Raw genomic sequence first — 22,446 nt, forward strand, 5'->3', positions numbered from 1 at the left:
CCATATTCTAAGTGCCAGATTTCTTGGAAGAGGTTCCTAAGCTCACTCTAGTAGATTTCAGAAAGAATATAAATCATTCTAATCTTACACGGAGTAGTTTATGCCTTTGCAGTCTTGCCCTCTACCTTTGGCAGTTTATCAAAGTCGTTCCTCCAAACACATACTGTGCTGTCCAAAAGCGGCATTTTAAAAAACATCACCTATCTCTTTATATGTAAATATCAATAAAAAATAATGTATCTCTTGAAGTTTCTCGTTCTCTTTACCAAGATCTGAAAAAGCTAACACTAACCCTGACCTTCATCCCCTTTCTCTTTGATTTCTGATGTGAATCCCACAACAGCTGAAGCCTGGTGAAAAAATATTTTAAAAATACAATGATCACATCTAATAGACAATCATAAGAATTTCAGGATTTTCCAATTTAGAAAAACAGCTTAGGAAAACTGGCATGGTTAACCTTTTCTATTTGTTTTTAAGAACGTTTGAATGGATAAATTTAGAGGTTGTTTGTCCTAACTTCACTTAATGTTATTTCATATTTGAAAATGGAAAACAAAATAAATCCTTACAGTACTTACCCTATATTTTTGTTGGCGATTTTTCAATTAGGAAAATATTTAACCAAAGTGGTATTTTGCTGAAAGTCAGTATTCTCTAATTCTATGATACCGAGAACTGGAAGCGATCGTGTAAACGGTTTATTCTCACTCCTCGTTTAATAAAAAGAAAACCACAAGACTATATGCTTGAGACAGGCTTGACTCACAAGCTTCACAAGGAGGCAACTTCTTTGGACCTGTGTGTGTTCTTCCAATCTCCCCACAGAAGACTAGCAGCTCAAGGAAAATTCCTTGAGCAGAAGCATGGCTGTCCAGCCACCTTCCTTGCTGGGGTACACAGCTTTAGTGCTTGTTCTTCCCCAGGGCAGTCTGCGTGGACCTGACAGATGCCACTTCGATGCCTGACCCCAAATTTCCCACCTTTGCGCCTCCATGTTCTTTGTACTTTGCATGCGCTGGAATGATACTAACTAGAGAGACCTGGAAGATGATCTCACGAAGTCAAACTCACTGACTTGGAACACCCCTCGAAGACCTTTATGCGAACAATACCTAAAGTTCTGCTTTCCTTGAGCTCTTGAATTCCAAGGGATCTTTTGCTAGAACGGCTTAGCATTCCCTATCTAACACATAGTCCTGGCGGACTCTTCCAGCAAATTCATTCTCTTTTGTGTCTTGCCACATTACTTTAAAGTAACAATGTGTTATTATTATAGCTCCTAGTTTTAAATGCTTAGTCTGTGCTCCACCCAATGTTAAACACTTTGCCTGGATCATATTATTTATTCACACAAACTCCCTCAGGTAGACTGTATTGTTGACCCCATTTTGTAGATGAGAACATTGAGGGTCCTTGCATAACTTGGATGGAGCTGAGATGAGAGTCCTTGTCTGTCTTGACTGAGTCTTTCTGTTCTTTCTTCTGACCTGATAATTGTTTGTTTCTGGGGAGTTATACTAGCTGGTTATATAAATGGGCAGTGGCCCACAAGTCCAGCATCTAAAAGAAATGATGTCAGGAATAAAAACATTTTGATAAGATTGTCTGTAAGAATCCCAGAAATACGAACTTTGTTGAGAGGGTTGATGCCCACTAGTTCTTAGGCTCATCAGCACAAGTCAGTTTAAGATGAGTGATGTAAATTGCAGATTTACACTGCAGAAATCCAATGGCAGACATTAACAGGTGGGTTGGCACCCTTGTTTCCCTTAGGGCAACACAGAAGACGCAAACAGAAGATGGTAGTGAGTCTTCGATGCATCTCCCCTCAAGGGGTAATTATTTTACACATCTTGATTTGGCATCTTATCCTTTGTTAAGGGTAAGATGAAAGAATCCATCAGGAGATATTTGCTGTGGAGAACATGTTCGGGGATGGCAATGTGGAATCCTTGAATGGAAAGTTCTCACACAGAAATGGAATTTGAAGAGCTGACCAAATAATGGCAGCAACACAAGTTATTAAAGAACTTCTAAATAAATTGCAGAAATATATTTCATATATTTCATTATATATTTCATATTTTTCCCATTTCACTTTTACAGCCTTTCATGTAATTTCTTCCAAGCACATTTATATCTACTTGTCTATCATTTATCATTTCTCCATTTATATCCTGCACACATTTACCAAATCCTGTTCCAGCTAGTCTGTCAACTAGGCTGCAAACTCTGATGCTGAGTTACAGGTACCAAGATGGGGCTACATACAGATCAGAATAGATAAGAAAGGCAGTGTGCTCCAGAAGAGAGTGGGAGGAAGAGATGTCACAAATGGGTGATATTTAAGATAAAACTTGAAGTAACTGGATAAGCATTATCCCCATTAATAAAAATTCCACCTACAAATAATCATTTCTTCAACAGCCGTCATAGGCTATCCTAACCATTAACGGAGACTCAAAGCCACTGTGGTCTTGGCCTCTTTGTATCATTCACAAAGGGCCTTATAATATCTTCTTCCCATCTGGGCAAGTAAGTTCTTTAATACCTCAAATGGGCATTTTAGAACCTGAAGTCAGGATGTCCTACCTAAGTAATTTCTTTAATATCTTAAATGGGCAGTAAGTTCTTTAATACCTTAAATGGGCATTTTATAATCTGAGGTCAGGATGTCTTACCTAAGTTTTAATTTTATTTACAATAAAAACTCTAAAATAACAAATACAGTCATTCTGGTTAGTGATTAAACCGCCTTTGTTAAAATGGGCTTCTAGCACCCCAAAGCTCAGATGCCCACACACCATGCAAAGCTACCCCCTGAAACTTTGTGCCGAGCACTTCAGAGTTTGGAGTGATAATGAGAACACTTCTGCTTTCCTGCTTTAGGATTTGTGGGGCATAATTCAGCATGCGCAGCGGTCTGATCAAAACCAAAAGAAAAAAAAAAAAAAGAGAGATTCCATTGAAGCTCACTACTGCAAAGTTGTCAAGGGTCAAAAGGTAAAGTTTCACTACTGGTAATGATTCCTCTTTCTTTACCAAGTAGTGCCGAACCCAAACCCACATTTTATTAAAATATAAAACAAATCTTGGGGGGAGGGAGAAAAGAAATATGTACCTGGCCTTCTGAACCTGTGAGAAACACCGTCTGTGGTCTTGGCAGCCATGCTGCTCATTGCGTGGGCTTTCCTCACCTGGACTGTTACGAGGAATCATCTTTCTTATGCATTTCAGTACATGGTGCTCTTTTCTTTTCTTTTGATTTTATTTATTTGAGAGAGAGAGTGTGTGTGCACCAGCTTATGTGCACCAGGGCAAGTATATGAACAGGGGGAGAGGGTAGAGGGGAAGGAAGGAGGGCCAGAGGGGTGAGAGGCAAAGGGAGAGAGGAGGGGGAGGGGGTGAGGGAGAAGGTGAGGGTGAGAGGCAGAGGGTAAAGGGCAGAGGGAGAGGGAGAAGCAAACTCTTCACTGAACAGGGAACCTGACACGGGGCTCGATACCAGGACCTTGGGATCATGACCTGAGCCAAAGGCAGACGCTTAACCCACTGAGCCACCCAGGCGCTCCTACTGATGCTCATTTCAACACCCATTTTCAGAGAGTTGAACCTCTTTCAAAGAGCTGCAGGTACAGCCTTGGTATTCCACAGAAATCATTTTCCCTCAATAAAGCCATCTACTCAACACGAAGGTCAAGTATTTCAGCCCTGCCTAAATCTACACAAGGCTAACTCATAAAATAAAAGGCACACCAGGATTTGCATAAACCTCCTTTGTCTTCTGGAAATTGTTCCTTGTTTAATGACGCTGGCGCTTAAAGGCTAATTATATTTATCAAATAAATTCAATCCATCCATTTTGGACTAATCACATATTCCCTGGCTGTTCCTTCTTTCCTTCCTAACATCGAAGCGACAATGAAACAAGATATATGCAAATTGATTCCAGTTAATAACTTCATAGTTTGAATTTTTCTGACCTAGAAATTGACTTTCACACAGAATTTACTACTTAACTGTCCCAACATTTCATTAACTGAAAAACACTGTATATTTAAAAACTCGATGGAATTAAAAAGAGTCAAGGACAGATGGGTATTATGATTTATCCCTTACTAGAATAAGAGCTGAACAAAAGCCCACCATATGACGGTAGGTTGATCAGGCTGAGAATGAGAAAAAAAGTGTCCATAAAACCCTGCCTTCACAACAAGAGAGAACTGATGTTTGGAAAGTCAAAATAAAACAAAAATGAGGAATGTGACACTCAACGTGAGAAATGATGATAAGTAGTTAATACCCAATACATCTCAAAGTAGTGCAGATAATGGGTGAGCGTGTGCACATTTTCTTCCTGAGTGATGGTTTAAGATACCCCCATAACTGCTAATCTAGTACAATTTTACAAAACAGAGAAATCTACAGGTGTCTACTCAAGTTAAAATAACATCATTTCCTTATTCCTATTTTGACAGTAGTCCTTTGCACATCACTATTCCTACAGGAGTAAAAACATTATTCTGCTTGTAAAATTGATTAGAAACATTTTATCAATACATTTAAAATACTGAGCACATTACACATTCTCAAAGCAAAAACTCTGTGCCCTGTGTTTTCTCAAGTTGCTCTCCGCATTTGACCAAAAGGTGGAAATTTGATAAGAAAAGAGGAGCAAGAATGGTTTGGAATGGAAGGATAATACATCACCACTCTTCTACAAAAGCTTCCCAGTCCCAGGTTCCTAATCAGAACCCTGTGAAACTTTTAAAACTCGCAAATGTCCCAGGATTCTGATGGACGTTCTGTGCATCTTCAAAGTGCTCCATGGGTAATTCGGTGGATGTCTTAGAGTAAATGCACTGCAAAATTAAGCTGAATGCTCCCACAAGGCAGGGATTTTTGTGTATGTTGTTTATTGCTCTCTAATTAGCTTCCAGAACAATGCTTAGTAGATAGTAGGTGCTTAATAAATATTTGTGCCATGAATGACATGAGTTCCTTGGTAAGAAAACAATTGTAGAACTCGGTCCATTTAAGTATACGGAAAGTCAAATAATTGATGTTTTTTACATCATATAAGAATAAATTTTAATTTTTCCTTTTATTTCATCCATTATCCACAGAAATGAGCCAAACTTCTTGCTAATGGATTGAAATATTTGGAGCAATACACATTAATCTTTAGTAAGGCTTTTAAGTCTTGGAGAGCAAACTGACAAAATCTCTTTATTTAATTTTTTTGGGGACCCTTCATACTTATACCTGCATCCTGACTAGGGAGAGAATGAACTACTTAGAAAGAGAACTGATATTCATTGATGAGGTGGATCAATCTTCATAACAGCATTCCAAAGCTTCTGTGACAAACAGTATTAGGGGGACCCTTCCAACCATCTCTGCATATTTTGCTTTACCCATCAAGTGTGCTTTCTCATGGCAAGCTAAGCAGAGGTCAATGAAAGTAACCATTACTTTGGGTAAGAGCTGTTTGTCCTTAGCCAAGTTATTTAAATCTCTGAGTCTCAATTTTGGCACTTGTAAAATTACACATGTAATAAAGTGTTTTAAAAATTAAATAAAAATTCATGTGACAGGGTCTGGCACAGAACAGACATGCAAGAAAGGTGGCTTTGCACTCCGACTTTATCAACACAAAGAATAAGTTCCTGTTTGATTGTGGGGAGCTCCCTTCAACAAGCTTTAAGGTATGCATATTCCTAGTTCCTGCAGCTTGTGTTTTTCCAAAATGAAATACTGCAATTTTGTCAGTATATGGGTAATGGTACTCAGGAATAGAAAATACGGGGGTATTTCTGGATTGCCACCTTTTCTCCCCCCATATATTAAATCAAAATGGGGGAGGGTGCCTGGGTGGCTCAGTCAGTTAAGCATCTGCCTTCAGCTCTGGTCATGATCTTGGGGTCCTGGGATTGAGCCCCACGTTGGGCTCTCTGCTCACTGGGGAGCCTGCTTCTCCCTCTCCCTCTGCCTGACCCTCCCCCGTGCTCATGCTTGTGCTCTCTCTCTCAAAAATAAATAAATAAAATCCTTTAAAAACATAAATCAAAATGGGATTTAGTCACAAGTAAGTTGGATCAGTTTCTTTAGGAACCAAGTAAAATGAGTAGTTAACTGTGACACCTGAGGGTCCAGCTCTGTGGAGAGAAATGTGAATATTTACAAGGTACTCACCTTTCAAAACAGATCATTGGTTTAGAAGGAAAATTATTTAAGGCCTTTAAGACAAAGAAGTCAGACCCATCATATTATGCTCTCCCAAAAATGATAACGATAAGTAACATTAAACACAGGCCTTTATTTATTTAAGGAATATTTTTTTCAATAAGAAGAGGTACCTATAATCTTCCCATAACGTTGACCTGTATGTCTTGGGTGACCATCACTTTCAACCTCGTCGATAGTTACTATGTACATCAGTTAAGCCTCCTCTTCTCCAATTTAACCTACACTGTATTACCAGTTACTTTTCTAAACGATGTATCCGATCATGTGACATTCCTGTTTAAAAGCCTTCGATGGGGCGCCTGGGTGGCTCAGTCGTTTAAGTGTCTGCCTTCGGCTTGGGTCATGATCCCAGGGTCCTGGGATCGAGCCCCGCATAGGGGTCCCTGCTCAGCAAGGAGCCTGCTTCTCCCTCTCCCTCTGCCTGCCCGCCTGCCTACTTGTGATTTCTGTCAAATAAATAAATAAAAATCTTAAAAAAAAAAAAAAGCCTTCGATGGCTCCCATCTGTTTACAGAACAAACACTAAATTCCTTGGCATGTTGGCAAAAGATGTTAGCAATCTGGCTCCCCAAGCTGCTTCTCCAACCTCACCAGGTGGCCCTTTCCCACCCCCTCTGCACTGTGTCCTGCCATACAGCCACATCTGACCCCACTCCCAACACTCTGAACCTCTCTTTGTCCTGTGTCCTGGCACCAACTCTGTCTCTCCGTCTTCAGTGTCCTCCACCCCGATTTCTGCTCCTCAATCTGATGCAAGTTCTTCACGATCCAGCCCAGATACCATCTCCTCTGGGGCAGCTCATCCTATTCCCTTCCCTCTCTGGGCTGCCACAGACTTAAATGGTTTATGAACTGAGGACTTTGGCATGGATGTGCCAATCCAGATGTCCTCAGCCTGGCATTCTTGATTCTTGTATCTAGCTATGTGCCTCCTTGACCTCTCCCTATGGTTGTTTAATAAGCATCTCAAAATGAAAACCACTAAAACAAATCCTCCCTTCCCACCTGTCCTCCTTCTCAGTAAAGCTCCGCCTCCTGGCTGCCTTCCAGCCACATGGCCTCCTTGATCTTTCTTGAACTAGCCATTCAAGCTCCTGCCTCAGGACATTTGCACATTTCTCTCTGCTGGGAACATCCTTCCTCTCTAGCCACTGGCCCCTCCCCCTGCTCCCCCAGACCTCTGCTCAACTGCTGTCTTCTGTGAGGCTTTCCTTGACCACCCCTACCTAATTCAGTGACTCCCTGTCACTACCCCCCATGCATCTTCTCTTTTTCTAGTTTTTCTATTTTTCCCTCTAGTATTTATTACCTACTTATATGCTACATATTGTATTCTTTATTTTTGTTGTTGTGCCCCTGATCAGAATGTAGGGTTAACTGCAGGAACTAGGCCAGTTTTGTTCACTGCTGAATCTCTAGGGCCTAGGGGCCTATGATGGTGCCTAGGACACCAAAATATGAACACACATTGAATGATGTAGGTTTTAATTGTACCATTAAAATGGAGGGCACCTATGTCAAGATTTAAATAAATAAAAATAATTTGACTCTTAAAAAAATAAAGGTACCAAGGCAAGGAGAAATGGAATGATCAGTTCTGAGCAGCCTGGAAAAGGAATAAAACTTGGTGGTTAAGAGCATAGGCTGGGATCTGGGCTCTGATCCTGGCTCTACCACATACTAGACCAGTGGCCCCAAACCTATGACCAAGCCTCTCTGTTCCTGCTTGTTTCCACGTGAAGTGGGAGGAATCAGGTGCCTCATTTGAAGGCTGCTCGAGGTCTAGCAGGTCCTAACTGCTCAGTCAAGATCAGCTGCTACTATGATCAGATCCAGCTCCCAGGATTCTTATTTTCAGGCCACCCCCACTGAGCTCACACCCTCTATTTCCACAGTTCACTTATCAAGGAATGTACGTCGGGCGCTCTGTTAGATTCTGGGAATTAAACTTCAAATGAGAAAAGATCCCTTGCCCTCAGAGACCGGACACTTGACCACAGAGGGGACCAACACATAGAGCCTGATGGGCTAGAATTTCAGTTCAGGGAGCGCGGCAGAAGAAGTTTGTTGGAACGCGTGATGCCTGCTCTGACTCCTAACAGGTGAGTAAGAGTTAAGACATACCAGCTTCAGATCTATGCTCTGGGTAACCCCGGACAAATTTCACAATTTTTACGATCCTCCAGGCACCTGCTGTAAGCAGGGAGGCACTGACCCAAAGTGCAGTCCATGCTCAATAGATATCAGTGCAATGACAGCTGTTGATCTCATCATTAGTTTATGATTACTCCGAAAATGATTCAAACCCACAACCTTCTAAGAAGGAACCATGGAGAGCTTGTGAGAGAAATCACTGTAGCCCTGATCACAGTTAAAAGCAAAGACATCTCCTCCCTCCCCCTGCCCCGGATCCCCAAGAAAAGGAAAGAAGAGAAAAATTGGGGGAGAGAGAGTCAGGATCACTGGTTGAGCTGTCCCCACCCTAACTTTGTTTTTTCTTAAGGGTCCGTCATTTCTGGAGGCTAAAAGCCCTTTTGTAAGTGGTGTTAATTAAAGATGCCTTTTCCTTCCAAAATATTCAAGGAAAGACCTTGGTTGGAAGGACGCCCAAACTGTTATTATGCCATCTGCAAATAAAAGCCAGTGCATTGAAAGAAGAGAGGGAACATGTGGAGAAAGCCTTGAAGGATAAAAGGTTAAAACTAAATTACACTAAGGCACAGAGATTTGGTAGGAAAAATGATAGGTTTGTGTTAAAATCCCACCTGAGCATTTGCTAGGGCCAGACCCGGGGCAAGTTGTTGATGGCACCTAGTTCTCTCGTCTGAACCAGGACAGCAACACTTTTCGGGCTGATGGCATAGGCTGAATTAAACTGTAGGATAGAAGGGAAAGTCTGGTCCTCAGTGCCCCAGCCATGCACACTCTCCAAAGATGTGGGTGAATGCATCAAAGACTGTGGACAGAGCTCCCTGGACTGTATTTGTATATTGCATGAATAAAACCCAATTTTTTTCCATGCATAAATATTATTAATTCAGTCTGTTGTTCTTTGATACAAAATGTTCACCATAAAATAAGTTGTAAGATGTATGAAGAAACAAGTGAATGTGATTCTTGCCCATGACAAGAAATAGTCGATGACACAAGTAGACACAGAGAGGGTCCGATTTTAGAATTTATCAGGCAGGATTTAAATGATTATACTAAGCATATTCAAGGATCAGTGGATGCCATGCGGGAACAGGTATGGAATTTCAGCAGAGATGGGAATTTTTTTTCATGTTGGGGGAGAAGAGTCTAGAAAGTCAAAGGTCAGAAGGCAAAGACACTGTTTGTAGGAGTGTGACTTCTTACCTAAGAGCAGAGCCTTCTCTAACACTATCCTTTGGAATTATCCAGATTTGAGATGAAATATTCAGATTTTTCACAGATGCAAACTGACTTGTGAACTTATGAGGTCAGAAGTGATAACTGACCTCTTTATCTTTTTTTAAAATTTTTTTATTGTTATGTTAATCACCATACATTACATCATTAGTTTTGGATGTAGTGATCCATGATTCATTGTTTGTGCATAACACCCAGTGCTCCACGCAGAACGTGCTCTCTTTAATACCCATCACCAGGCTAACCCATCCCCCCACCCCCTCCCCTCTAGAACCCTCAGTTTGTTTTTCAGAGTCCATCATCTCTCATGATTCGTCTCCCCCTCCGACTTACTCCCCTTCATTCTTCCCCTCCTGCTATCTTCTTCTTTTTTTTTTTTCTTAACATATATTGCATTATTTGTTTCAGAAGTACAGATCTGTGATTCAACAGTCTTGCACAATTCACAGCGCTCACCGTAGCACATACCCTCCCCAATGTCTATCACTCAGCCACCCCATACCTCCCACCCCCGACCACTCCAGCAACCCTCAGTTTGTTTCCTGAGGTTAAGAATTCCTCATATCAGTGAGGGATAACTGACCTCTTTAATTTGGTGGTGGGAGAAGGGAAAATGTTTCTCGGCAAACAAATGTAGGCTGTGTTTCTTTTTTGCTTTATGAGGGAAACTGTAAAATCTTAACTGTAAATCTCCTCTACACATGGAGTTCATGAGTAAGAATATCGTCTTTTGGAGACACGTCCCTGCTTCCCAAACAGATCTCCACCCGCAGGTTCACGGAAGCGTAACTGACAAATATACACTGTGTTTCTCTCGGTTGTGGCTGGGATCAGAAATGACCGGGCTCACTTGATGGGTCTCTCGCTAATCTCATCGCCACGTTTCATGGAAGTGTCATGTTGGTAAGTTTGCATGAATTTTACTAGGAATTGATTTTCCCCAGCAAGAAAACATCAATGCTAAAATGATTAAAGGATATTTATGCTTAACTGGAGTTTACTGAAAAGAATATACTGAGAAAAGCACCTGGAATACAATAAAAAGTGATGATAAATGGCATCCAATGGTCACTTGCCACTAATATAAAAAAATTCTGTTTTTTGGAAAACTGATTTCAACTTTGAGTGCAAACTGTAAATAAAAGGAGCAGTAAAATGGAGGCATCCTCATTACATAAGCAAATGCTAGAGTTTCCATTTAAATAGAAGTTATTTTTTTACATTGGTTTTACTTTGGGCCCCAAGTCATGGCTTCAATTAAATATTACTAGGCATTGAACATATCCCCAAACTGTTTCCCCTTTCAATAAATTATAGAAACTGGTAGCTTTCTAAAAAGATCTTTACTCAGTAGGCACAGTTTAGGTAGAGCCAGATGATAGTAAGAATGAGTAACACGGGCTACAGCAATACTGATTTTTGGTTTTCTTTCAATTATCACAGGGCCTAATTTTCCAATGAATCTTGTTAGAAGTTTAAAAATGACACCAGACTCTTGTTTTCTTAATATTCAGACTTGCAAAATGTTATTTCTTTTATTTGCTTATCTACTACTCATTAAATGAATGTGACACACATTAAGATGGTGGTAGATTAAACATGGTCACAGATGATTTCCTGTCTTTCCCATCATGGGAGAGTGTATTCCTTCAGCTCTAGAATCCAGGCTGGACTTGTGATTTGCCTTGACCAGGAGGATGTGACGGTCCTCACGTATGTGACTTCCAAGTTTGGCTGTGACGAGGCCTGTTTCTGCTCTCCCCCTCTCAGACTGGCAAGACTGTTGGCTCAGCCATGCAAAGGGGAACTGAGATGCCTTCGGGCAGCCCCGCTAGTTGCCATACAGGCGAGCGAGACAATCTTGGGCCATCTGGCCCCAGCTGGATCCCAGATGCCTGCAGCTGCATGAGTGACCCCAGGCAGGACAGAAGACCTGCTCAGCTGCAAACAGCCCAAAGTGCAACAAAGTGAGCAGTAGATGATTATTACCCATAGTCATTAAATTCTGGGGTGGCTCTGCAGCAACGGGTAACTGTGAGAGCAGTTCTTAAAATAATTTAAATGACACAGAGATTTTCTAAAATACATCATTTTAATATAAAATTTCTCTTGCATCAAGTTCAGCAGAGAAGGAGCAAATAGAGAAAGAGGAAAAAATGGATGCACCTTGAGTTGTAACATTTGTTCAGGATAGATAGCTAATGCAATGGTTTTGGTTTATCTTCCCCCCCACCTCCGGAAAAAAACAAACAAACATGGATTCATTATATTGCTGAAGAAATTGAAAAGTTTGGGGAATTTCTCCGAAAGTGTATTATAAAACCAACACGGATATTAGTTCTCAACCGATTGAAACTATGATGTTCCTTTTCGGTGCCTCACAGGGTCTTTGGATCTGTGACTTGTGAGGCACAGAATTCACACATACTTTTACACATGACATAATGAGAAAGCAGAAATATCAAATGATTGAAGGAATAAACCATGCAAACTGCCGGGGCCTACGGGTCGAAATGCAAGTGCAACAGAGAGAAGACCAGAGAGGCCTCACAGGGACAAAGGCAGAGATGTGGCCAATGGACAAGATGGAATCAGATTTACATTTTAGAAAGAAGTTTCCTTTAATCTACCACAACTCCATCTTTGTGAGGCTGAATGTAGCTTTTGACTATGTTTCCATATAAATATAAGGGGTATAGGGTGTGTGTGTGTGTGTGTGTGTGTGTGATGTGACTATACATATGTATGAACGGGGTGTGGGGGCTTCATTGTAAATAAATAAAAAGGCTTTAACTGACTGAATTCAGCCGATATTCAATTGGCTTCAAGGATGGAATTCCTTTCATTTATTTGTTCAAACCCAGATGTCTTACGAAAAGGATATGAGATCGCTTACAGAACACATACAAAGAGCTGGGAAGAAAACATATGAATACATCAAGAAAAAAGAAAAATAGGGAATCATAATAAGATTAAGCTGGGGGAAACATTTTTAAAAACAACAATGATTTATTTTCCTAAACCTGACCTTCACCATCACCTCAGTACGTGTTCGTGAAAACACCCTCAGAGTCAATTTTCTTGGTAGCCCGTGGTACCTCAGAGCACGCAGCGTTCATGTTTTCTGCCTCAGCAGCTCAGACTGAGCCTAGAACATCTTGTCAAAATTCCAGGCTTCCAGCTTTGAAAATGGGGAAACAATGGTAATAATAATGATAAAAAAAAGATGCAATTTTTCCTCGCACCCTAAGCAAAGCACTTCACAATATTATTTTGAGAAGATTTCCAGTTGTTGTGTTAAAAGACAATAGTTTTCTTAACGTCGGTTTTAGCCTCTAACATTCCTGGACTTGAGAACATCTTATTCCCTGACAGGAAGAAGGCTGTATGATAGAAAGTGACCTTGCAGGAGACACCCGGATGCCTCAGAGCAGCCTAACTCTTTTCCACTACGACTATGTCACGGTGCTCCACCCCTTTTGGAATACTTCCCTTCCCTATTGCTCTTGTGACTTGGAAACTTGCACACTTAACTCCATTAACACCCACAGAGAAGTGCAGTCCCACACAAGCACACATCTCACTGGAGAGCTCTCCCGTGTGAAGCAGCTCACGTCCTTTCATCAAGCACCAGGGCAAAGAGCAAAGTCAACTGGTCTCCAGATACCAAGCATCCCCCAGCTAGCAGAGTATAAGAGAAATCAATCTCTCTTGGGCACAAAGGAAGTATCTTGCCTAAAAATGAATGTGATTTAGCTCTCCTGACTAAAGTTTTCACAGCTATGTGATGGTACGCTGAAAGACTGCTACACACTTGGCTTGATTGGTTTTGGAGGAGAAAAGTTTTCGGATTCTCCCCCCACCCCCACTGATATAAAGGCCAGTACAAGTACAAGTTCTGAACTCCTATTAATAGTCCTTGCAAGTGCTATAGCAAAGCCCAGTGCACACTCAGTTTCAAGTGCTTCTGAAATGACAGGGAGCTTTCAAACAGAACCCGGCAATGCATTTTTCCGATGCCTATCCCTGCTGGTGCTACTGGGCCCTGTCAAATACCTAATATTGAAAAGCCCAACTGGATACCTATTTGCTACAGTGTTCTTGGCTGTTCTCCACCCCATCATGTCTCAAGATAGAATCTGCTCAGAGCAGCAAGTCTATTCTTAGAGGCTTCCTGTAGTGAACATTAACAAAGCGACTGGAATCTATGGAGGCAGGTAAGGATGGGAGGAGGGCCGGGAGGAGAGCAAAAACTCCCCAGGAGCAAGCTCAGAAAAGACAGGATGTGTAAGATGCTTTATAGTGTTGATGGACACTTTTACATCAAAAACACATCTTAAATGAAACCCTTCTTTTCCAGGGCCACGGGTGGATTTTTCAATCCTTTTCTAAGAGATACACAACTCCCTGTTTACACAGCGCTCTGCCAAGTGCACTGAGTATGCGCTACATATCTTTAGAGAGAGCGAAAGAGTGCCAAAGTGGTCAATTTTCAGTTTCTGTTCCCAGAGCACAAGAACTAGCAAAAGAAAGTCAGTCGTGGATCTGCCTTGATCGGGTTTTCTCTCTCTCCCTCTCTCTCTCATTTCATTCTCTGTGGCCAAACGTCTAATTCGCAGGTTTCTAATACCAAACTGATGCCATTCACCCGCCATAGTTGGGAGTCACACTTGCCCAGGGGAGAAACGGGTTTTTGGCCCATCTCGGGATTAGTGTATCCCAATGTCCCCTTTACACACAACCCCTGGCTCCCAAGATCTCTCTGAGCCTGAGCCTGGGATGGTAATCCCCATCTGGCTGGCTGGGATCACCACCCGTCCCCACCACTAAGCCCCAGTGCTGACCACAAGCTGGGGCTCTCCATATGGGACGTGGATGCTTGCATGTTGAGGATACAGCTTTTCTATAATTCTGTACAAACAGAGGTGGATCCCACAACTACAGACGGCATCAGAGCGAGGGAATGAAGGGCACGGGGTTACCGGGGATGCGGATGGGGCTGAGAGAAGGGACCAAAAGCTGCTTTCCAAAATGCAGATATGATTAAAGAAAAGCTGGGTTACATCGATGCTTCACTGCAAAAACCTCAGGGAAATGAAACCCATGAACCTCAGTCCCTATGAGGTATTCAAAGTGCTTCTCTTCATTCTTGCTGGCAATAATGAAATAGACCAACTAAGGAAGCTCTGACCATGAGTAATTTTTTTTTAATTGACCATGACAAATAAACACTAACAATGTTCGCGTGTGTTCTGAAAGATCAGTTTACTTGACTTGTTAAGTTGTGGAGGTGTGAGCTCAGATACTTCAACAGGCCTCTCTGTAATCTGGGTAGATTCTCTTCTCATTGGGATATTTTAGGAAGAGTTGTCTGGGTTAGTTATGACTTCAAACAACTCCAAAAAGCAGAGGGAGCAGCACCGTGTTGTGACGCTCTACCGTGAAAACATTGCTCTGCTCAGGTCACCCCACAGTGCCACATTCAAGCTGCAAAAATGCAAGAAGAAAGTGGTTGTATCTTAAGGGTGAGGAGAAAAATATCGAGAAAAGAGCAAGCAAGGTCAAAGCTACTTGGCAGAGGTCTAGCTTCGAACTATGAGTTTGGGACATTGGTAAATGGACTTTGACACATTTGAGCACCTATACCTACAGTTAGTTTTGTTGTTGTTGTTGTTTTCTTGAAATGATTGGCAACAATCATCCCAACAGTATCATTATTTCACTTTCCACAACTGGTCTTGGATTAGTGATCAGATTCAAGTTCCATTATTTGCTCAGATTTTCTGTGGAAAATTCATTTTGTCTAAGGAGATCATTACAAAGCAGTTATACTCATCACCCACAGTGATAAAGGGCAATAATTAAATTATAAAAGTTATTTGGTCAAAATGTAGCTAAAAATTCTGCTAAGCAATATACTAAAGTGAATATGCTGGATGAATAATGATCGTAAGTAGACTCAGGCACATCATTCTTAATATGTATACAGTACTCTAGAGTAATATAATGGAAGTGATATATATGTGGAAAATATAGGTATTAAATCAAATATATACTTGATTGCCCAGAAATTAGTGTTTTGGGGAAAAAATTCCTGAAATGAACCCCAAACATTAAACTATTTAAAAATACTTCTGCAGTAGCGGTAATTCTATGCAAATACAAATGTGTTATATAAGTGTATCCACACATTTTTGGGTAAGACTGAACTTTCATACAAAACTAAATTAAGAGCAGAGAATTGATTTCTGTGATTACCCAATGGATTGTTCTAAGTTGATTCCAAGTTGGAGCCATTTTTTATAGGCAATTTCTTTACAAGTTACTTTATTATAACTTATTATGTTTAAGGAAATAAAACATTAAAAAGGGAATGCTGTCAATTTAATGCTGGAAATGTGAATTTTATTGGCATCATCTGTTATGGAAAGAATATGAGCAAGATCAGCCATTAAGCTTGGAAAATTTTCAAGAACAAAAAAATGAGATAAAGTTTCAAATCTTTGACATAAAGCAAAATCTGTAGCATTCTGTATTAATCTGGCAGTCATTAGGTTTAACATCTGATGATATATCCTAAAATAAATCCTTTACTCCCACAGCCATAGCTATGGACCTACCAATGTCCTTATGTATAATGCAATTGAGGCTGGTATCATTTGTGTTTGGGGCAGTTTTAAAGTCAAGATGGACTTAAATGACGATACATCAGCACGTTTTAAATTCTTCTTCTCCTTCTTGGGCGCCTGGGTGGCTCGGTTGGTTAAGCGACTGCCTTCGGCTCAGGTCATGATCCTGGAGTCCCGGGATCGAGTCCCGCATTGGGCTCCCTGCTCGGCAGGGAGTCTGCTTCTCCCTCTGACCCTCTTCCCTCTCGTGCTCTCTCTCTCTCTCTCTATCTCATTCTCTCTCTCTCTCAAATAAATAAATAAAATCTTTAAAAAAAATAAATTCTTCTTCTCCTGCTTCTTCTTGTATTATTTGGTGATTGCTTGTGTTTTTAACTACACCTTATCTTTTAGCTGATAGTAAGAAGCCATTCATCCTTAAAGAGGCCATATTGAGTAGAGATGAAAAAATGCAGGGTTCAGCTCAGATTGCAGAGTTCAAATCCTGGTTCTGTCACCATCTGGCCCGTTGGTTTTGGGGCAGCTCATTTCCTAAAACACCAGTTCCTCATACAACATATTTGCCTACAATAAGTAACCCCCTCCTCACGGAATTTCTGTGAAGACGCACATAGGAAGGGTTCAGGATCTATCAGCTGTTACCATATAGTTGAGAATATAACAGTATAGTGTTGGTTTAGTCTAGGCTCCAATCTCATGAGGGGAGTAGTGAAGATGGGGATCGGCACGTCATTAATTTAGTGGTCCATACTGTTTACAGGAAGAGTCCTTATTGCTCAAAGTGGCAAGCAACGCACGGTCCGGCACATCCATGCATCTCCAAGGAAACCCTCCTTTGTGGGCTCAGCTGCTAAATTATTTCAGACTAACTGCTTTTCTGATGTATTTTATTTGTGTAAATTATATAATACTGTTAATTTGTCAGCACTCATCTTAGGGGAGGCAGTTTTCTCTGGACGGCGAATTTCAAGGACAAAAGAAAGGAAGTAACTGGACCGAATTCAGTCCTCACGAGGCAAGATAGGGGGTCAGAAAAAGAAATGCAACAGCAATTTACACCTCCAGCCAAATTACTGCTTCATTTATTATTTATTGTTTCTATTCACTGCTTTTATTTTATTCAAAAGTAATGAATCTGTGTCTGGGAAAGAAAAGTTTGACAGTGACTTGATTTGACAAAAACATTCAGAACTATTTCATGATTTTTAAAACTGGAGTTATCATTTTTAAAAGAATAATAAAAGCAGGGAAGAACCAGTCTCTCATTTGAAGCTTGTCAGCTACATGGGACTTGTGTAGCTTCAGTGGATAGACAGCGGTGAACAGGATTATTAGGCATTACAGGAAACAGACACAGAGAGTGTGCTCTAAATACCCAATTTATGCACGAAGCAAATCAGCATCGTCTATAATACAATGATAGGAACGACTTGACTTTTACTTTGACGGAAGACCTATGGGGGGCCACTGGAGTTAGAGATCAGTTACATGATCTCAGCCAGGGTGATATTAGGGATCATAAACTCATGTTACACTGATTTTATACTAGAGTTTTATGTTTTTGTGTCTGAGCACATATATTCAGTTTGCTTTCTTGCCTACAAAAATGGGTAAATTAAAAGTATGATAATTCTTGGGCACCTGGGTGGCTCAGTTGGTTAAGCCACTGCCTTCGGCTCAGGTCATGATCCTGGAGTCCCGGAATCGAGTCCCGCATCGGGCTTCCTGCTCAGCAGGGAGTCTGCCTCTCCCTCTGACCCTCCACCCTCTCATGCTCTCTCTCTCTCTATCTCATTCTCTCTCTCAAATAAATAAATAAAATCTTTAAAAAAAAAGTATGATAATTCTTTCCCTATGCTGATGCCCTTTTGGAACAGATGCAAATGCTCTGTATTTCAAATGAGTACAGCCTATGGAATAAAAAATATATATATTTATTTTTGTTTTAAATAGTGGAAAATTTCCAACATACACAAATGTAGACATATTGTATTGAACTCCATTACCCAGTTTCAACAACCGCCAACATATGGCAATCTTATTTCGTCTAACTTTCCACCTACTTCTCTCCATCTTGGATTGTACTGAAGCAAATCCCAGGTATATAGCCACTATATCAATATCATGCCTAAAAAATTAAAACAGATTCCCTAATGTCCACGAATAGTATTTGTCTCATTAGATCCTAAGTGTTATTTTATGGCTGGTTTGCTCAAATCTGGATCAAAATAAGGTCCACACATTGCATGTGTTTGGCCTTAGTTTTAGTTCTCTTTTAATCTATGAACACCCACCCCTCATTGCCCTCCTCCTTTTTTGAAAATCCTAATTTATTTATTTATCATGTGTAATATGGCTTTGACAGTGATTGATGATCACTGCCCAGATTCATTATTTCACTTATTAGTTAGAAAATAGTGATATTCAAAGTTTATCCACTTGTTATATTTTAGTTACTAACTGGAATTCTTCTAAAAAGATAACATTTCCCGCATCAGTGACTTGGGATAGCCCGATATCCAGTTTGCAAAGAGAAGGCAGGAAAAATGCTTGAGTCCTTCCTTTCATTTATCAGTTTTCAGAATGCTAAGTTGAGTTCCTAGCATTCTCCCAAACCTACCACTTTTCTTGTATTATTATTACAAATCCATAAAACTGTAACATACTTAATGTACTTAAATTATTTGTGGATGTACTTTTTGATTTTTCAAACTGTCCCATTTCCCATTAGTGAAAGTCCACTAAGTTGGCTCTGGGTCATTTTGCTAGAACCTCAGCAGGCTCTGTCTTCCCTGCTGTTCATACAAAAAGACACTCTAGGCTCATTCTGAATATTTCTTGTCCCAGACCTGGAGCCGGCTATTTCTCCAAGAAGAACTCTTTCCTTTAAAATGTATTTAAAAATTTTTTTTTAAATTTATTCATTCGAGACACAGAGATACAGAGAGAGAGAGAGAGCATGAGCAGGGGGAGAAGCAGAGGGAGGAGAAGCAGGCTCCCCGCTGAGCAGGGAGCCCGATGTGGGCTTCAATCCCAGGACCCTGGGATCATGACCTGAGCCGAAGGCAGATGCTTAACCATCTGAGCCACCCAGGCGCCCCAGAACTCTTTCCTTTACATGGCAAGTGATTTTTAAAGACCAAAATCTGAAAGCTTGGGATGTTCATTGCTATTAGGTTAGTTCCCTTTCAGGAGTAAAAGTTTGGCTTTGCAGAGCCTGAGAAGGAGGTAATAGTCGTGTCACAGATGAAAATAATTGGCATTTGACCAGCACGGCACCTTTTACATTGTGTACAAGTGTGGAGAGTCTGCAGGATACAATAATTTCTATCATTTGAGTAACTGTCTAAATAAAAATAAAATTTGGATCCACAACATCTAGAACTGAGTTCAGTTCAGCTTAATACCTTACACAAAGAAGCCTAAGAGAGGAAATGTTTTATGTTAAATTGGATTTTTAAAAAGATTTTATTTATTTACTTGTCAGAGAGAGAGAGCACAAGCAGGGGGGAACGTCAGGCAGAGGGAGAAGCAGGCTCCCTGCTGAGCAGGAAGCCTGATGTGGAGCTCCATCCCAGGACCCTGGGATCATGACTTAAGCCGAAGACAGATGCTTAATCGACTGAGCCACTCAGGCATCCCTTAATGAAATAAAGTTTGTAAAAGGCCCTAGCAATGCTCTGACAGATCAGAAATCCTTGATGAGAATTTACTCCCCTTCACCTTTCCCTACATAAGGAAAGTGTAGCAAAGCCATACTGAAACTAATATTTGAGTTTACTTCTTGACTCAACCCAATTTCCTATTTAGTCCTCACCCTTTACTTTTACTTCAATTTTTTCCCCTCTAAAATGAAAATAACTGTGCTTTGTGGTAAAACTATAGTACCTTTATGTGCATCTACAAAGGTGACAGCAAAACAGGAAGTTATTGCTAGTCTGTAACTTAAGACTTTCTACCCTGAACATTACTACTACTACCAATAAAGATTTCTTGGACGCATACCGTATGTCAAGTATATACGTGCAAAAAGCCACATGCCTACCGTTAATAGAACATTTGCCTCAATTCCTTCCTTTTGCTCATAAATCTTTGAAACAGCTGGAGAAACCTTTGGGGGGACGGTCTTTATTTCCATTATACCCTGCATCTCTCTTGCCTTTGGAGCCTTTTCCTGCTTTGCATACTCAGGGAGCTGTCCAGATGCTGGAGCTGGATCAGGTCTCCACTTTGGCTCAAGGCTGATGGAGATAGTTGGTGGTATGGTTTGGGATTACAGCCACAGAAAGGTAACTCAAACAGGTAGAGAGCTAGAGAGAATGGAAAAATTTGGCCAACTCAATTATATGACCAGGAAAACAGATGATGAAAGGATAAAATGACATAAAACCTTTTTTTTTTGAATAAAATGGATTGAGACAATGGAGACATCTGGAGGGAATATATCACTTCTAAGAATAGAAGCAAGGTTAAAATGACATGTGTTCCTCTTTCTGGATAAAGTTAGCCCAATTAATCAAATGAAATGAGATATTAACTATGATTATCTAAATGTGGTATGTTTTAAACAACTTCATGTGAATCACTGAATTGCATCTGTATGCGGGTAGAGGGCCAACCAAGTGCAAATCTATGGAAGAAAGTCCTCTGCTCAAGCAGGCTGTGTCCCATGGTTATGTCACTGAGCATTTTCTAGACTCGGTTTTTTGTTGTTGTTGTTGTTAGAATTCAAATTTAAAGGTTGCTAAATAATTGTGTTTTAACCTGTTTATATTTACTTTTTATATTCTAAAACCATAATCCTCAGAAGGCAGTTTAATATATATTTTAAAATGTAAAACACAAGCACAGATAGCTAATTACTGGTTAACTTTTCAGTTTTGGACCAACGTTCCTACCAAACCATTGAGGCCAGCAGTAAAGATTTTTAAATGTTTTTGAGGGAACAATCTTAATGGCTATTTATAGATCATAAATGGTTGGCAAAAGATACATTTGAATCTAAACCAAAATTAAAATGTTTTAAATTACCCAAATGCTGCCATATATTTAAAAAGAGCAGATTTGTACTAGAAAATGTTCACAGTTTCCATGTACATTCACATTCACTACACCCCCTGCCCCCCATCTCTCTCTCACCACCCTTTTATTCTTACTCCCATGCAAGAATGCATACAGATATCAGTGTATACTCATAGCATATGAAAACCAACTGTGACAGAGAATCAACCACTGAATTCTTCAGTTGTGAACAGATCACCAGCTGGGATCCTCCTTAATCTCAGCCTTACGGAAATTAAAGGTTGAAAACAAAACTCTTCTAAATATGACAACAGTTACTACAATAGCCAGCATCACCTGCAATATAATTCCTTTTGCCCCATTTAGCTCTTTGACACTGGCATCCTCCGCCCTCTTCCATTCTGAACCTATGCCTGATGTCTGGGTGATCTCAGTCGGAACCGTGGATCCAGAGGATGTCTCCGTCCTCATGGCATCCCTGTCTCTATTTTCAGCCTCTGTGTTTCTTCTAACAGAGGTGTACATTCAAGTGCTCACTGGCTCTTTCCACTTGCTGATCCAGTGATATACAGCTCAAAATGTTCAAGTATACTAATCAACACCATCCTTCCCCAATTTCCCCCTCTTTTTCTTTCACACAAAGAACAGCACCATTGTCAATCAACCACCCAAGCCAAAAACTTATAACTATTTTCCCACCTTCTGCATCATCCTTTGCATTCAGTTGGCTACCAAATCCCATAAATTTCACCTAACATTGCTCAAATCCACCTCTTCCTTCTCCCCACTCCTACCTGCCAATGCCAGTGTTTCTCAGTGCCCACATGAGTCTCCAGGGTACTGCAAGAGTCGGCTTTCTACAATAGGAACCTTTTAGTTGTTTCCTCTGTGGTCAGAACCAAGGTCAAGTTCTGCAGTTCCAGCTTTAGCACTCTGGCTTGCTCATGCAACCTAAATTTGCAGTCTCCAGAACACAACATGTGCTCTTATAATCAGTTTCTTTGAACAGTGTGTCCTCTCTACAAGAATTCCCACACTCCCTTTATCACCTAATATGTACTCAAATATCAAGATTCAGATGAACATCAAGATTCAGATACACTTAAAGACTCAGATACAGTGTTACTTCTTTGAAGAAGCCTTCCCTGTCCCA

General features: G+C 40.6%; 1 protein-coding gene across 4 annotated transcripts in view; it reads right to left on the reverse strand.

Annotated features, from left to right (window-relative positions):
* CHRM3 (cholinergic receptor muscarinic 3) overlaps window positions 1–22,446 on the reverse strand; it is a 476,047-nt gene that overhangs the window by 151,404 nt on the left and 302,197 nt on the right. Inside the window, exon 1 of one of the 4 annotated variants that reach the window (XM_073879000.1) lies at window positions 22,088–22,136. The exons of the other annotated variants lie outside the window; for them this stretch is intronic. Coding sequence (XP_073735101.1) covers window positions 22,088–22,119 — 32 coding nt within the window. The 5' untranslated portion in view covers window positions 22,120–22,136. Of the gene's footprint in view, window positions 1–22,087; window positions 22,137–22,446 lie in introns of those variants that run through there. 4 annotated transcript variants of the gene reach the window in all.

This window comes from Callorhinus ursinus, unplaced genomic scaffold (assembly GCF_003265705.2).
Source record: "Callorhinus ursinus isolate GAN/ISIS: 27379988/994484 unplaced genomic scaffold, GSC_fseal_2.0 scaffold32, whole genome shotgun sequence".
In the NCBI taxonomy this organism is placed as follows: domain Eukaryota; kingdom Metazoa; phylum Chordata; class Mammalia; order Carnivora; family Otariidae; genus Callorhinus; species Callorhinus ursinus.